Source organism: Chamaea fasciata, unplaced genomic scaffold (assembly GCF_029207755.1).
Source record: "Chamaea fasciata isolate MVZ Bird 193981 ecotype frontalis unplaced genomic scaffold, bChaFas1.0.hap1 SCAF_4, whole genome shotgun sequence".
In the NCBI taxonomy this organism is placed as follows: Eukaryota; Metazoa; Chordata; class Aves; order Passeriformes; family Sylviidae; genus Chamaea; species Chamaea fasciata.
Window position 1 is genome coordinate 31612607 of NW_027094089.1, and position 17234 is coordinate 31629840.

General features: G+C 40.0%; 1 protein-coding gene across 2 annotated transcripts in view; it reads left to right on the forward strand.

Moving 5' to 3' along the window:
* The window catches only part of MAST4 (microtubule associated serine/threonine kinase family member 4), a 277346-nt gene that overhangs the window by 172577 nt on the left and 87535 nt on the right, over positions 1–17234 (forward strand). The window contains exon 1 of one of the 2 annotated variants that reach the window (XM_066181233.1): positions 883–974. The exons of the other annotated variant lie outside the window; for it this stretch is intronic. Coding sequence (XP_066037330.1) covers positions 883–974 — 92 coding nt within the window. Of the gene's footprint in view, positions 1–882; positions 975–17234 lie in introns of those variants that run through there. 2 annotated transcript variants of the gene reach the window in all.

A 17234-nucleotide genomic window follows, 5' to 3' on the forward strand; every position in this document is an offset into this window, starting at 1 on the left:
GTTGGGGGAATCGAGAAAGCAAACCGTCTAAGCTGGGAGACAGCTGGGTAGTAGCAAAGAGGGAAGCAAAGGAAGAAAGTTGGAAGGAAGAAGGGGAGGAAATGAGTCAAAGTACCTGAGGGATTAGGTCATTGTTATGAGTGGGAAAGGTACTCAGACCCTTTCTGTCCCTCCTCTTGCCAGCCTGTGCTTCAGGGTAGTTTTCTCAAAGTTGGGCTGGTAATGGAGGGAGGCGATTGTCCCAGCTTTCCGTGGCAAACGCCTGATGTCTGGAGTGGCAGGTAGCCAGTGTGACAAATGGTAATTAAGTACCTGTACCGTCAGTTCTCCCGGGAGAGGCAGCAGCCCCGCAGTGACACACGTACACTGTGCACTGCACCGAGAGTCACTGGTCCTTAACTTACAGTTCCCAGCACGTCCGGGCACAGCTCGGACCAAGCTCCGACCCGCGGGGGGCTCTGTGGGGGACGGGCGGGGGCTGTGCCGTGCCGGGTGCGGGCTGAGGCGCGGGGGCTGTGCCGTGCCGTGCCGTGCCGTGCCGTGCCGTGCCGTGCCGTGCCGTGCCGTGCCGTGCCGTGCCGTGCCGTGCCGTGCCGGGTGCGGGCTGAGGCGCGGTGAGCGGGCGGGGGGCTCTGTCTGTCCCGCGGTGGGCGGGCGGAGCGGCGCGGCCTCTGCGCGGCCGCCAATGGCCGGGGCGGGGCGGCACTGGCGGAGCAGCCGCACGGAAAAGTTTCTGTCGGTTCGGGGTGCTGCTATCTCTGCTCTCCTTCCGTCCCCTCGGAGGTTGGCTGCCTTCCCGCGCTCTTTCCCGGGGCTGCTGTCCCTTCTTCCTCTTCCTCGTCGTACTATGGCACTGAGTTATTAAGCTTTCAAACGCGAGAAATGGATACGTCGGATCCCAGTTTCTGGACGCTCCTTTCCAACTTCACGCTGCCCCACCTGCGGCGAGGCAGCCGGCTCCGCCGGACTCAGAGGTAAGGCCGGCCGGCCGCTCCAGGTGCGCGGGCGCTGGGTTTCCCGGTCCCCGGGTTTCCCGGTTCCCGGCAGGAGGGCCCGTGAAAGCCGTGGGGACCCGCGGCCTCCGGACTCCGGCTGCTCTGGTGCTGCGAGAGCTGAGAGCCTCTCCTTGCGAGGCCCTCGGTGGTGTTTTTTCTAACCAGACGCCGAACAGTACTTTGCCTCCATTTATAAGATCTTTTGTTTTGTCTAGCCCTTCTACCCTCCTCCTTCCCCCCCTCCCCCCTAAAACATCTCTAGCGTGCTCTCAAGTATTCGACCTTTTATTGGAAACAGATATTCTTTATATGGACAACTCAGGATAGCCTATTTTGTTCGGTGTTCTTAAAGAGACAGGTTTGCATAAGGAACCTTTTTTTAAAACAGGCTAGCTGGACATTTGTTAGTACAGGAATGGCCTTTTCTTTTGTTTTTGTAGCATTTTCATTATTGTCAGGAGAAGGAAAAAGGCTTGGAAGTAGTAAACTCTGAGTAAAAGTTGAAGGGTTGTGCCATCAGTGGGTAAAAGACTCTCAAGCTTTCACGTCATAGTAATTTTTTTGTGCTGTGGTGGCCCTTTCTGTTAAATATATGTCCCTATCACAAAGAAAGGAAAAAAATGTATAGAAGTTTGTAACTTTATACATTAGTACCCCGTATGCCATTTTGAGACATACCAGGTGTGGCATTCAATTATGACGTGCTTCTGACTGTGAAACTACCTTGACTATTAGCTTATGTATTATCTTTGGAGAACGTGTGTAAAATGTTTCTTCTGCTGGCTAAAAAGGTGGCACAAAGCAAGCAGGGTAGAGGCTTAGCAAAGCTGGCTTTTACTAAGCTTTAAGTATTTATGGTCTGAATTTTTTTCAAAAGGAAGAAAACTACTATCTGTTCAATGGCAGACAGTTTTAAAATAGGAAAACAAGTGGCCTGTTTGACGTCAATGAAAAAAACTATTCCTGCAGTAAATATCTATTTATGTCTCCTTCTTGGGGTAGCTTCTTGAAAATGCTGAGTTATTTTATCATTATTGTTCCTCTCTTGTAAATAGTTCTTGACTCTTACACAGAATTTACTGGGAATCCAAATAGGCCTTATTGATTTGTCTGCCGAGACATGTACAGTTTGGGGTTTTTTTCAAATTGTCTTTACTGTTCTTCAAATTGGGTTTGTAACTGTGTGAAGACCTACAAATACCTTTTATAAATGTATGGCTGTGTGGCAGGTTGAGGTGGGGAGAAACTGCACAATTCTCACTAGAAGCATGAAATAAATACGTGGCATTTTTTTTTTTAATATATGTGAATGCCTTCTTGCTTTTCAAACATATTCAGTGCTCTACTGGGTTGAAATATTTAAAAGACATTTTAAAACAGCGTTGAATATTGTCTCAGCATATCACATGTGTGGTATGTCAGCAATAGTACATGCCGTATATACAGTTACATTTCATGTATTATAGAGATGTTAAATATTTAATGCCCTCTCCGTAGCCAAATCAGTGTGTCACAGCCTTGTGAACTGAAGAAGCCAGCAGGGGAATTTCAAGGCTGCTTACTCTTAATGGGCCCAGGTAACCCTCCTTTGTCAAGTTGTTTCTGTTTACTGAGTGGTGGGAAGTCAGAATCTGCTCTGTTGGTGTCTCCTGGGGAAGGCGGTCCACACACTTCTTCAGCTCTCTTCTTAAATGTGGACCTGCCCTCTGCCCCCCATACTCATAATTCATTTACTGATGTAAGATATAAAACTTAACGAGCAATAAAACTGTCAGAAGCATAAAACCCAGCATGGACAGCATGGATTCTCCTAACTGTACTGTAGAAACGGATTAATTAAGGTACTAGCCCGGTTTGCGTGTTCTGTGCTGTGTCTCACCTGCATTATCTCCACAGGCTCAGTCAGCCATAGCTGCAGCTGCATTGAAAAACTAGATGGATAGCTGCTTACTTAGCTTAATTTACCACAGGATGCCTTCTCTTTCTTTTTGATGGTGCTACTGGTAGCCACTTATGTTGTGTGGCGTCCCAGGCATTTTAGATGCCTGAAGAGTAGGTTAAGGAATGAGATTTGAGGGGAGTTTAGTCCCTGTCATCTGAATCTCCTGCTGGGCTTAAGTGAAAGTCTTGAGTCCACTGCTTCAAGAGAGGTTTTTTTCTTAATAGTTACACTGCCTATGAAACTTGTCTAGCTGGTGCATGCCTAGGTCCTTCAAGAAAACTTCTGAAAAAGCATTTCTTTCTGGCTGTATTTGCAGTTGGCTTTGGGACTCCTTCCCAAATTAAGAGCATTTTATGGTTTGGTTGGGCATTTTTGCCTCTCAGTTATGTTCCTTTTGCCTGTTCAAATTTTTTTACCTCTGCTACGAGATTTTTGTGGCCTGCTAGACCCTATTGTTTCTGTGAGCATTACCCTACTTTCTTAACACCTGGGATAATGAGAACTGTCTGCTAGTACTATGAATTTTGTGTCTTCGTACAGATTTGCTTGATGTAATCATAAATCTCTTTGAGGTTCTAAGAAGAATGAAGAGAGAGCCTCCTTCAGGTTTTCCAACAGTTGACTTGTTGACTTAGATGAATTTCAGTTGCAGCAGCTCTTTGGGAAGTGATACCTGAATAAGAAGTATCACAGCCTGACTTTCAAGTGGAGTGGGTTTTCAGGGCTGGCAGGTAGAAATATTACCTTCAATTATAAATTGGAGGCATTTGTTATTAAAATCCCTGAGACTGTATGTGCCATGGATTATATCATGTGCTTTTACAGTGAAGAAATACGTGTCCTACCATATGGAGAGCTAGAGTGATAGAGGGTCTCTGTGTGTAGATATCTACTTATGGAAATGGCTGTCTAGCCACTGCATAAGTAGCTACAGGTACACTTCTTTTCACATGGAAAAATCATTACTTTCTGCTTTGTTTTATTATACTTATTTGGTTCTCTCTGACACTTGCACTCTTTGTGTCTGCTTTTGTCTCTGTATCTTTTACAAACCGACAAGCCAGTCATTCTTTTTGTGTATGTCCTTTTCTCTTGCTGTTTTAATGGTAGTTGCACTAGAACAGTCTTAGTGTAATTGCTCTTCCTTTGAGTCAGAGTGGGATTTTTTTCCCCAAAGGCATGAAATTCATGAATGCTTGCCGAGTTGCTTCTGAACCAAAGTAGACTCATAGATGATTTGCGTTGGAACTTCATTTTATTTGTTTACAGTTGCTTAAGTGGTAGTGAGTCTTTAATGATTTGAGATTAAAATATTCATCGGTCATCAAATATGTGTTATGACGGTTCATAACCTTTCCGAAACCTTAAAATGTGGGAAATTATAACTTTTATTGGAAATAGAGAACAGAGTAGTCAAACTTCATTCTAGTTCTGTTAGTTTTGGGACAGTATGCTGCCTGGAAAAGCAGGTTTTTTTGAATGTGTCTAGTTTGGTAGTTGGAATAGGCGGTGTTGTTAAGATAATGATGTAAAGGCTTGCTGTTTATTTTTATGTAGATCTTGGTTTTTAACTTTGTCGACAGAGTATACTAAAAATATATTACAAATGGATTTTTTTTTTAATAACAGGTGTTCAAAGTGGTCAAGTTGATAATATAAGAAAACCAATGTTTAATTATGCTGATGTCAGCTGAAACTGTGTTGTAGTGGAGTTATTTTACTTCTGCATTAGAGTAAACATCAGTTCAAACTTTTAAAAAAGTATTTCTTTTTGATGTGTTTTTTTTGTTTTTAATGCATGTTTAGGGTTGTGGTAATTTCAAGAGCTTCACCATTTCCTGACTTTCAACTCTCTTTGTTCACCTTAGTTCCTACGAGAGAGAGGGAGAGAGGGAGAGAGAGAGAGAGGGAGAGAGAGAGAGAGAGAGAGATGTTGAATAAGTTCAGAGAAGACTGTTATCCGAGAACTGTGGGGATTAAGAGGTACATCTGTGCAGACTATCTGTGCTTCCAAACACACTGTCATTGAATATGTTTTGTTAGAGGTTAATCTGCTGGACCAATGATCCCACTGTTTTTTCTACTACCTAGTGAAGTGTTAATGTATCTAGGTAATTGTATTTCCTTTCATTCACAGTAAAGGCTGTCTGTTAGGGGGATAGTTTAACAGTCTCACTGTCGAATTGAATGAGTTGTTTTTATTTTGGTTGGTTTAATTGACCGATCTTTTTCTTCAGGCAATTAATGTATTTCAAGTTCTGCTTACAGTCTGAACGAGCCAACACTATTCCTTAGCTTCAGCCAGACTGGTAAGGATTCATCTGGTCATACTGCTATTTTTTGCTTTGTTTTCACTCTGATAAAATGTTATTTTATTAGAACTATATCAAGATTATTAAGAAGTGACTAAAGGATCTTATTTTAGAAAGCCTGAGGAAAGTTTATACATGAACAAAAGAAAAAAAAAGTGTAGGAAAATGCTGGAATATGCTGAAAGAAGCTGTAATTGTGGGGTTTTCTTTCCACTGTCGTGGTGAATATCTTCTGTGACACAGTAGGAGACAGTCTTTGTTTTTCTTACTCAGAGAATTTAAAGAATGGTAGTTCAGACATCCCTTCACGAGCTGTGGTTGTTCTGACGTGCCACATGGTCTAGGCACAGCACACAGGGATTCACTCCTGTATTTGGCTTACATCTGCTACTGATGTTCTGCAGTCGTTAGAGTTCTTGCTGTATTAGACTTCCGGCTCATCCTTCTCAAATGTGTTTTTAAGCACACAGGAGCTCACACATGCAGCTGTTAATAGTTGCCTCTTCTGCTGCTCCTCTTGTCGGAGAGCTTCAAACTTCTGTTAGTGATAGGCTGAGTACCAACTTGTGGGGCTGCACATATGGATTGATGGGCTTGCCTCTAGTAGCTCTTTGTCGAAGCTGGAAATACGGTGGTCAGAAAAGTGGATTTCAGGGTAGGTTTCCAGTGGATTCAGCAGAGAAGAACCATCTGAAATTTAGCAAAGGCAAATGCAGGGTCCTGCTCCTGGGGAAGAACAACTCCAGGCACCAGCACAGCCTTGGGCTGACCTGCCGGGGAGCAACTCTGAGGAGAAGGACCTGGGAGTCCTGGTGGACAACAAGCTGTCCATGAGCCAGCAGCGTGTCCTGGTGGCCAAGAAGGCCAGTGGGATCCTGGGGACATTAGGAAGAGCATTGACAGCAGGTCATGGAATGTGATCCTGCCCCTGTACTCAGTCCTGTGAAGCCTCACGTGGAGTACTGTGTCCAATTCTGGGCTTCTCAGGACAAGAGAGACCTGGAGCTCCTGGAGTGGGTCCAGCAGAGGCTACAGAGATGATGGGGGATCTGGGGCACCTCTCTTGTGCAGAAAGGCTGAGGGAGCTGGGGCTGTTCAGCCTTGAGAAGAGACAACTGAGAGGGGACTTAATTAATGTGTGTAGATATCTAAAGGATCAGCTTCCAGAGAAAGGACCAGGATCTTCTCAGAGGTGCAGAGCAGTAGGACAGGAGATAATGGGCAGACACTGATGCCTAGGAAGTTCCACCTGAAAACGAGGAAGAACTTCTTTACTGTGCAGGTGACTGTGCACTGGAACAGACTGACCAGAGAAGTTATGGAGTCTTCCTCACTGGAGATACTCAGGAACTGCCTGGACACAGTCCTGTGCCATGTACTCTCAGATTACCCTGCTTGAGCAGGGAATTTGGACCAGATAAGCCACCATGGTCCTCAGGTTCCAGCTTTACCCATTCTGTAATTCTTTGATTTTGTTACATGCCATTGTGCAGGAATGGTATTGATTTTGTTACTTACGGAGGTGGAATCAGATTTTTGAGCCACTGTGGTTAGAGTATGAAGATGCTGATAACTGGTTTAGGTTGAGCATTTTAAGTAAAGTGCATTAAATGGATCATGCTGAAAATGATGTAAAACTGATTGTCGCATGCAGTAGTTTACGTGTATATTGTCCCAATATCTAGGCAGTAGACCTAGATCAGGGCAGTGATGTTACATATCATTAGAAGTGGTTTAGTAGGAACTAGATTTGTTAGGAGAAACACTGGGATGGCACCAGAAGAGAAGCATATCTCAGGAGAATCAGAAAGTTCACGTATTTTTGATTCAGCCTTATTCAACAGTCTGTGTTGCATCCAGTGATGACTCCTGGATTTTCTCTTGAGAACCTTTCAGAGGATTTTTTTCCTTTGAACATTTATAATTCACTAACTGTGGTCATTGTGAAATTTTACAGCTTTTGATATCTATCATTTGACTTTAACCTGTGTTTAAAATAATGTATCAAAGAAAAAAATTTACAAGGCTGCCCACTGTGAATTTTGTTTTCCTCCCTGAAAATAAGTTGAAAATTATGTGAAATGAGGCACTGCTTACAGCTAAGGAAATGGTTTTATATGCATGTATAGATAGATAGATATAATCGAAGAGTGTCTCTTCTAACTAGACTGGTTTAAAACATAATTATTAACATCCAAGTAAGTATGGAAAAGTCAAAACCACATAAAATCTGTTTTATTAAATGATGGGTAGACTAAGGTAGTCCTTTGTAAAATCAAGGGTGTTGACTGATGGAATGCCGTTCCTGTTGCTTCTTTAATTTACTGAAACAATGTGAAGTGTTAAACATTGAAATAATTTTGTTGAATAAAAATATATATACCCTCAGTTCTACTATGTCATGATAGTATTCTAGAGTGTGTTCCAGAATTCAAAAAAACATAATTTCTCTCAAGGCAGTAAGGTTGTAGAACAGATAGAGTTTCTTTTTTTGTCCATAAGGAACTAGATATTCTGAATATTTTTATGTATCTGACAAAATTGTTATCTCTTGGTTTTGGCAGACATACATGAATATAAACTTACCTGTTTTGAGATTGGTGAGAAAACGTGATTTTATTTTCATATGTATCAGTATATATAGTGTCCCTGCTCATGGCAGGAGGGTTGGAACTAGGAAAAAAGTTAGTAAGACTAATGCAAACTAATATAGTGTTTATATTTTGAAATACCACTTAATCTGAGTATTTTTTTCCCTTAAGTAAAAGGAGAAGGATTCAATTTCTGAGGTAATTCTGTGGATTCTGGTTTGGTCTGGAAGCTTACCTTAAGCAAGCTAATAAATCAGAAGTTTGCTGAATGCTGGTATTTTTCACCTGTGATTGTTTTAAGAGGCACTCAGGATAAACAAAACTGAAGCTGTAGTAGGTAGGTTTCTTTATTTTTCCCTGGTTGCTTTCTTGCATGCATTTGGGAACAGCACCTCTTCTGTCTTTCCTCTTTGGGCTGCTGGGCCCAATTTCTGTATGACATTTGTAGTAAGCTTACGAACAGAATCCCACTTCCTACAGGAGATAGATCTGATTTGTGAAACAGCTTGCAGTGTTTTTATTGTTGGGTTTGTTGGCATTTTCTTCGTATGCATGCTTGGAAGATAGGAGTTTATGTGATAATTACTTGTTTTATTAAAGTTATTCATCAGATACGGATTTCTGTAAGTGTTTAGTTTGTTTTCTATATACACTTCAAAATTATGTTTTTAAGCATCAATTCTAAATCCTGAAGTTGTAGGGAAGATTAGTATAGTAGTTTGAACTTCCTTTAATAAATCTGAGTGTAATGAATTGGCTTCTAATTTAAATTTTTCCTACTCTTAAAATCCCTTTGGAGATACTGTTACTATCTCTTCTTGGATGAGATGCTAGGTTGTGGAAAGGTATTGCTACATGAAAGTATACAGAAACCTCAGGAGTAGAAAAGAAAAGATAGATAAGTCCCTAACATTATGGGTTTTTTAAGCATGTGCTTTAACCCTGAAATCTTCTCTCTTCAAACGCAACCTGAACTCTAATGGAACTTACTGGTGTGCCTGGTGGACACAGAGAGGTTTGTGTAACTGGGAGCCAGGACCTTCTTGCATCCAAGTCGTGACATTGTGCCTAGAAGTGCCATCAGCACCTCCCAGAGATGGCATGCCATTGGCTCCGTGAAGCATCTCCTGCACTATGGATAGCTGAACAGCAGTGAGGGAAGCTGGTCCCAAAGGGAGTTTGGAGAGCAGATGGAGTATGAGAGATGAAAATTTCACAGGAGCATTATAGAGGATGTAGTGTTGTGATTCAATCAGAGAACATGTATCCATGTAATATGTAGGTTCCCTGGTTATTCTCTTGACAGAATTATGTGTAACAGATACATGTTATTTAATTAAACAGTGTATTGGTTAGTATCAATGAGCCTAGCCATCCAGAGTGAAGTTCTGTTGAAGTTCTGAAACGGGTTGTTTCCTGTTGATTGCAGTCCATGCTGACTGAGAAAAAGCAAAAATCTTTATTAAGAATTCTCAGTTGATAAATGTGTCTTTACAGATTTTGCATAGTTCAAACATAAACATAATGATCCTTGATGAAACAGAAGTTATATACTGATGATAAGAGTAAATCAGATATGTTTCTTTCAACAGCTGTCTTGGTGTTTACCAGAATTTGTCTTCAGCATGGTTTTTATAATGTAAATCAATACCTGGCTTTTTTGAATTCTCTTTCTGGGAAACAGGAAGGAGAATGCTTGATCAGTATCTCCTTCATCAGTGCTGTTCAGTGAGAAGTTGTAATTAACAAATATCTTTTGTATTAATACTGGTAACCCTCTTGGAGTTATAAAAAATAGGTTGTGTTTTACAGTTTTGCCTTTTCAATTACTCTAGGTCTATTCAGCTCATTCTTAGGCATGAGTATGGCAAGGGAGTTTCCATAAGTGCTGTAACAGTAGAAGCAAAAGCAGTCAGACAAGTCCAGTATGCTCCATTCACCTTGTCTACAAACACGCCACGCAAAAAGATGATTATGTCAGGTCACTGCACCATCAGGTCTTACCACAGCATCTCTTGCATTTCCCACATAATGAACACAGAAAATATATAACACTTTTTTAAAGTAAGCTTGCATTGTATGTTTGTTTTCTTCCATGAGACTTTGTGATTTGGTGTCATCCCCTAGTCTTTCCGCCATGTTTTGATGGCTGAACTGCTGAGTTTGGAGGCATTTGCTCCCCATCTCTGACCTACGAGTAACTGGAGGACAGTTCTGTTGGGAAATACACTTCTGTCTAATTTTTCTTTGCTGCTCAGCTGTGTCTTAGGTGTGTTATTCTGTCTTGTCAAATGTTAAAATATTACCATCTTCTGCAAGGTTTTGATTTCTATCTGCGGGAAAAAGTTCAAAACAGAAAAATGAAACTTCTTCCTGTTTGGTTGGGTGGTTTTGGTTTTGTTTAATTTTTTTTTTGTGTGTTTTGGTGGTTTTTTTTTTTTCTTTCCAAAGTTTGAAAATGCTATCTTCACATTATTTCTTCTGTGTCTTCTTCAAATCTTAGGAGAGCAAGATGCTTTTTTTCCCCCCTTTCCTGTAAAGGAAATAGAAAACATACTAATGTATATGAATATACTAAGTTACTTTTAAAAATATGCAAACTGTTTGTGTGGGTCAGACCTAAGCAGTCAGCATTATCTACAAATTAATACCTTTTAACGATCATGTGTTTCCTTCTTCTGATTCACAAATTATAAGGCAAGAAGGAAACCAGTAGGATCACCTACTCTGACAGTCTACAGGAAACAAGACACAGAGTAATAGTGTTAGAGATTTAGTAATTTGGCCCTCCCAGATAAGGTAACCTGTTTGTTTTATCATTGATGAGTTTAGCAAAGTCTGAAAGATTTAACACTGCTCAGGACAACTTTCTTTTGTTTCTTGTTTTTTACTTTAGTGAGCTGCATGAGCTGTGTTTTACCACTACTCATTTATTGCTGATGCTATTATCTTTCACACTACCCTTAGTAATAACCTTAGAGATACTGGGCCAGTCCCTTCATAAATGCAGAAAGTGTTCAGTGTGTTCTTTGTGACTGACTGCCTAAATCCAGGACAGGGGTCGCCAGATGAATATTAATAGAAGGAAACAATCTTAAGAGAGGTCCAGAGGACTGGCAGCATTTTCTGCCTCAGTTGGTAAGGAAGAATTAATTTTCCCTTCATACTGAGGGGACAATAGCATTCTGTTTTCTAAAGACACCTGCCCCAGGAAGCTGGCTGATGGGCTGACAGCGGGGTCTGGCCTCTTTGTGTGGTGGGAACGCTTGGCTCAGGTCCCTGTGCGAGTGTAGGATGTGTATCAGGACTTAGAGGGGGAAGTTGTGTGCTGCTTTTCTCTCTTAGGTGTGACAGACTGTCTGGAAAGATGGAAGGGTGTGGGAGTTGTAGGAAGGAGTGTGTCCTGCTGAGGTGTTGTTGGAAGACTGTAGTGCAGCAGAAGGCAAAGATACCTCATTGGTCTTGTTAATGGAGACTCTTAAGTTATTTGTGGAGCTGCTCCCAGGTTTATCTTGTAGGTAAATCAGCTAGATCATCATCAAAAAAAAAAAAAAAAAAAAAAAAAAAAAAAAAAAAAAAAGAGGCAGGGATGAAGTAAAGTACATGCAGTATGAACAGGAACATGTGGCAGGAACACCCAGTGCATACTAGAAATCCAGCACCCTAATACAATGACTTGTTGCTGAACATTGATGTGCAGGGGTAGCATATGCCTGTAGAATAATAGTATCTGCCAAGTTTCAGATGATTTGAAATAAAAAATTAGGTTTTTAAAAAAATTTACACAAAGGTGTTGCTATTCTTATATAAAGAGGCATATTAAACATGCATGTAACAGAATATGTAAAATTATGAAAATGTGTTGTCCAGTTTACATGAAAAATCCTCTGTTTTTTAGTTACAGACATTTTTAATATTAGAGGAAGGATTAGTGTTTGAGAACTGGTTCTTTGTTCTACATTACCTAGTGGCCTCTTTGAAGTCATAGCAGGAAGGCACATAATGCACAACCAAAAGCAAGGACAGAAACATAGTTTTCATTCTAGTTTCCATACATTTATAGATTTTTCACCTGAACAGTTTGTGCTGTAGGGTTATTTTCCTACAAAATTTGAATTATTTTATAAAACCACTTTTCTAATAGATACCAAGATTCTGTAAATACAGAACTCATAAGCCATGAGTTGATGATTTCACTTTACATTAAACATCCTTAGGGCAAAGGCAGCAAGTATTATCAATACACCTGTTCAAGATAAGTGAAGACAAGTGAGTATAGGACTTGAAGTCCACGTAGTTAAGAGACAATTAATTGGATTTGGAAGGAATGTGGTGTTTCATGTTCTTTGGATAAGACTGCAGTATTAGATTTTTTGCTTTTAAGGCATTTGCTTTTTAATTGTCTTTTTTTTTTTTTTATGATAACAGCTCCCATTAATTTACTGGCTTCTACCTTTATTAGGCAATGCATTCTTCCAGGTCCTGTCAAAAGTAAGAGCTACTCTTGCCTCATAAAAAACTTAGAGAACAAAGGAAACGAGTGTAGAAGGCGAATATGTTCCTCTCACTGTGAGGTACTGAAGTAGTTTTTTGACTAGTGTCACATTTTTTCCTTTTTCTCAAACCCTCTGTGGTGTTTATAAGACCTGAGACATTTTCCAAACAAAAACAAAGGCTGCAGAAATGGTGGTTTTATGCTTTAAGAACAGTACTTCTTAAGGCATCCTTCTGCTGTGATGCAAATAGAAACCTTAAATTAGCGAATGGACTAATAGGCCGGATGAATAGTGAGGTGATTACTCTTCCTGATGGCCAGAAATTGTGGCACACCCTTTTCTGTCACCTTACCTCATCCACACCCTATTCCAACCTGTTGGAGATGTTTGTCTTGTCTGTGTGTTAAGCCTGGGTTTTTGGGCATGTGTAAGCTGTATGGAGTGGAGGCTGTCCTTTGTTGTGTTCCTGTGATGTGGAGAACAATGGAGACTCCTAGCACAACTGCATATATAAGGAACAAAAATTCTTCTCTCCACTGAGCTCTGTTGCATAAAAGGACCCAAGTGGTTTTGTTCTTGAAAGTAGAAAATGTGGGGTTTCCTCTGTTATGACAGATCTTCTCTTAAAATATTTTTCTTTTAGAAGTCTTGGTACAAAGCTGGCCGTTTTTTCAGAGTTTCTTCAAATTCACTCCATTGCAGCCTAATGGAGGAAGGCTACAATCTGAAATAATTGTACAGTGTTGAAGAACAAAGAAAATAATCTAGTCATTGTTTTTAGATAAAATCTTGAGTAAAAGCATCTGCAAGCCATTATCGTTTATTCCAAAGATAAATTTGACTTTTTCGACCAAAAAAAGCAGCATTATGTCTACCCGTAGTAGCATATTTGATTTTCTTTGGCTGTGAGTAATAACGACATGGCTGTAGGGACACACATAGGAACACCTACAGTTTTCTGTTTTCACATGGCCTTGTAGATAAAACGTGTAGAGAAACAAAACTACAGATTATTTTTTTCACACATTTTCTGCATGTTAACTCTGGAATAGAAAATGTGCAGTAGTGTTAATGTACTTGGTGAATTCAGTGGTTACCAAGGTTTTCAAGCATGTATGATTTCAAGCATAATGTATGATTAATTTCTATTGATTTAATATGTTTGACCTAAGCTGGAAAGTACCCTTCTGTTACACTGTAAGGGAGTAGTCTCTGTTCTTAAGGCTCATTGCTTTTTTTCTGTTCCCTTCCCTTCTGCCAGCACAATGAATTTATAAAATGACCATATTGAACTACACGAAGTAATTAAAAAAAAAAAAAGTTTGTATGTGTCTTGACAGTGTGATTCAGGTCAGTTTAGTTTTTTAGTTTAGTTTATGAAAAATTGACTTCTAATTTTTAATGTGGCCACAAACCACTTGTTTGCCTTAACAAAAGGAGTGAATTTACATGCTTCTCTTTGCATCTTCAGTGGTGATAACCTTTTAATAAGATTTTCAATATAATTTAGCTACTTTTTATACTTGGCTTGTGATTTGTTAGCTGTGTAATGCTAAATTTAATCTGAAATCACCCTCATCTCAGCTTATTGTCAGAGATGCTAAGTTCTCTTGGTTGGTGAATTGTACGTACGTAGTGTGTGAACAGACTTACTTTTATTAGTTTGGGAAGGTTGGTGGGGGTTTTTTTGTGTTTTGTTTGTTTGTTTGTTTGTTTGTTTGTTTTAGTTGGTTTTTTTTGTTCCATCAAAAGGCCTTGTTGGCTTTAAAGCATTGGCGGAGAAATGTTTATAGTAATCAGGAGGTTGCTTAACACAAATATGCTGTCTAAATAATTGGACTTTTTCTTTAATTAGCTCGTTGAAATCTTGAAGAGCAACCCAGTACTGAGGAAAAGACATCCGGTTGATTTGGTTTCAGAATGTTCAGTAAGTTTCTTCACAAGCGTGTGCTTCACTGCGCTTACGTTTCCTCAGAGCAATGATCTCTAATGATCTCATGCGGTTGGCAGCCCGGATTCATCTGCAAAACAGCGCAGTGCCTTGCAGCACCGTGCTGGGGTGTGTGCCTGGCTCTGACTCGGAGGTGATCATCATTTCCTGCAGCAACTCGTTAGCCCAGCGCTGCACAGCCCGGGATGTGGAAAAGTCGCAGCGCCGGGTGGTGTGGCTGCAGGCATTCCGACTATTAGAGCCGGGCTTGTAAAGAACGTGACGTGTAGCTTTGTGTCACACTACAGTGTGATTCCAGTCTCCAAGCCAGGCGAATGACATGTTTCTACCTTACGACTTGTGGTAAAGTGTGCTGGCAGACATTATTGAACAGGAAGATCAGAATTTGCCCTTTGGAGAGGGTGACTGCATTATCTGTTTCAGAAATATGACTAGTGTAACATACTGAGTAGTCAGAATTTAAAAGCAGAATATTATTTTCTGGTATTGTTATTACTATAACTTCTTTTTAGAGCTCTGAGTGGGAAATGCTTCAGTGGCTGAGATGTAATATCAAATACAGAACTGTCAGTAATGTACGGTTGCTTCAGCTTCAGTCTTACAGAAACTTTTGGGAGTTTAGCACATTTTTGCAGAATGATACTGTACGTGTCCTATGTTAAATAGGTGTGAAGCTTCTATTCTAGTGTTTGGGTTTCTTTCCTGGAAAAAAAGGAACAATAAAGAAAAATTAGGAGTGCGAGATGATATTTCTCTGTAAATATGAAAAGCGAAAAAAAAGAAGAAAGAATCTGCGTCACTCAATAAATACCCCCCACAGTTGTGTGGAACCTAATGAAGCACTTTGGAAGGAAAAGATGATGAGATTGCATTTGTTCTTCACTAAATTGTTGTATGCCAGTTTATCAGTTATAACCTTGGGTTTATTTTTTTTATTGGTCATTTTTTAACATTTCGTTGTCATTGTTTTCCTGTATCAGCTAAATTTACGCTAGTCACAGTGAGGCAAGAGATTATATATCTGCGTAAAAACAAGTCAGAACTCTGTACGCTAGGCTGAGAAAACCCTCAGTCACTTTTTAATTGGTTACACACCCATATGTACATCCAACTAGTTGTCCAGCCCTCCTGAGCCCGTGTGCCACCACTGCCTACCTGCACAGACTTTCTCGAGGTTTTTGAAGGATTGATTTTGATTTTATGTTTAATTATGGATTTACAGAAGGGAGGAGATGATTATGAAGCATATGATTATGTTAAAATTGACTCATGTTTATGCTTTATCATTAAATTCATATCTTCAAAGTGGTTATTTTTGTGGTTGTGATTTGAAGAAAGGATAATACCAACAAATGCCTCAATTCTTTATACTGAAGACATTTAAGAAAATAGCTTTTATGACATTAATTTGACTTTCAGAGGTGTGCCTACGTTTGGTTTTCAAGCCGAATGTAATGTGAGGTCATTTGTAATGTTTATTTGAAAAGCTGAGCTAGAGCTTAACGCTAATAGAAAATCTAATGTTTGATGAAACCACTGAACCGAATTAAAGGTTTGGGGTTTCTATTTTGCAAAAAACAGGAAATGAAGAATTAGTGTTCGAACTCTCAGTACATTCTTCCGTACTGCTGAGAGGGTTGGGAGATCACAGAATGCCAGGTGGTGTCGTTTTATTTAAACCCTTCTCCAGTATGTCAAACGGACAGCGTGTGGAAGTTGTTTTCAGTGGAACAGGGCATTCCTCTCTGAAAACCAGTGAATTTATGTTATACTCTAGGTTCAGCTTTCTTCTCTCTGCAGCCGTGCTGCTTAAGGTAACAGGTGATCTGCAAGGCCGCTTTCTGTGGTGGAATTACGGATGTGAATCAGAGTAGTAGTGATGTCACTAACCTTACAGCAGTACAGAACATTTGGAAACTCTTGATTTTAGCTTGTCTATGTAAGAGCTGCTTGTTAGAATAGTAATATGTTGTAGAGAATTTGTGAAAGGTGGCGTGATGTAGTGGTACTTCAAGTTACAGTTGAGGAAAGGGGGACATTTGCTCATTACTGATCCTATTTTTACTTTTTTGATGTACTCATTGAAGTATACATAATAAGTGATTTTTTTTTCCAAGTTTCTGATCTAAGTTTCATGGTTCTTGTTGAAGTTAACAGCTTTTGTGTAATGAACTGCTTATGAACAGCAAGACTTAATGTAAAATCACCTTTTGTGGGCCGATTTCAGCTCTCCTCATTGACAACTTTGAGACGAATTCCCTTTCCAATTTACTACTTCCACTGTCATGTTTCTGCTACCCCCGGCAATTACAGCTTTAATGTGGAATTTTAGTAGAAGTTAAAAGCCGGTACAGATGTGTTCTTGCAGAATTATGGAATCTTGAGATATTTTTAACTACATGATAAAATTTCCAAAATTCTGGAAAAGATTGATGTGTTGAATAGAAAGACTGTACACTGGATTGCACTGTTCAACTTCATATGCATCCAAGCCTGTGTTCCTTTTTATTTGGAATTCATTACTGCGGTGTAAAGTTTAGGAGAAGTTAATTTTGTCTGTTTTTAGATACTTAACGTTCATCTTAAATCTCTCCATTGCCAAAATAGGGTTTGAAATATGAACTTCCAAGAAAAACTGTCAAACCACAAAGCAGAAAACCAAACCCAACAATAATAAACCCCTGCCCTCAAACACTGAAAACTTGGACTATTTGAGTCACTGTATGGATCCAGAAGATAGAACTTGAAGACTGCATGCTCTCCATTATATAATGTAAGACTTGACAGCAATGCACTCACTTTGGCTTCCTCTCCTTTAAGTTCGTCATAAGTTCTGCTTTTATTGGGGCAGGTATTGTTCAATCAGTTAAGTTTAAAAGCAAATGTTAGCTGTCTTGCCTTGCGTGGCTTGCGGAGCAATGTTTCCTGCAGCGTCTCAGGTGGTGCT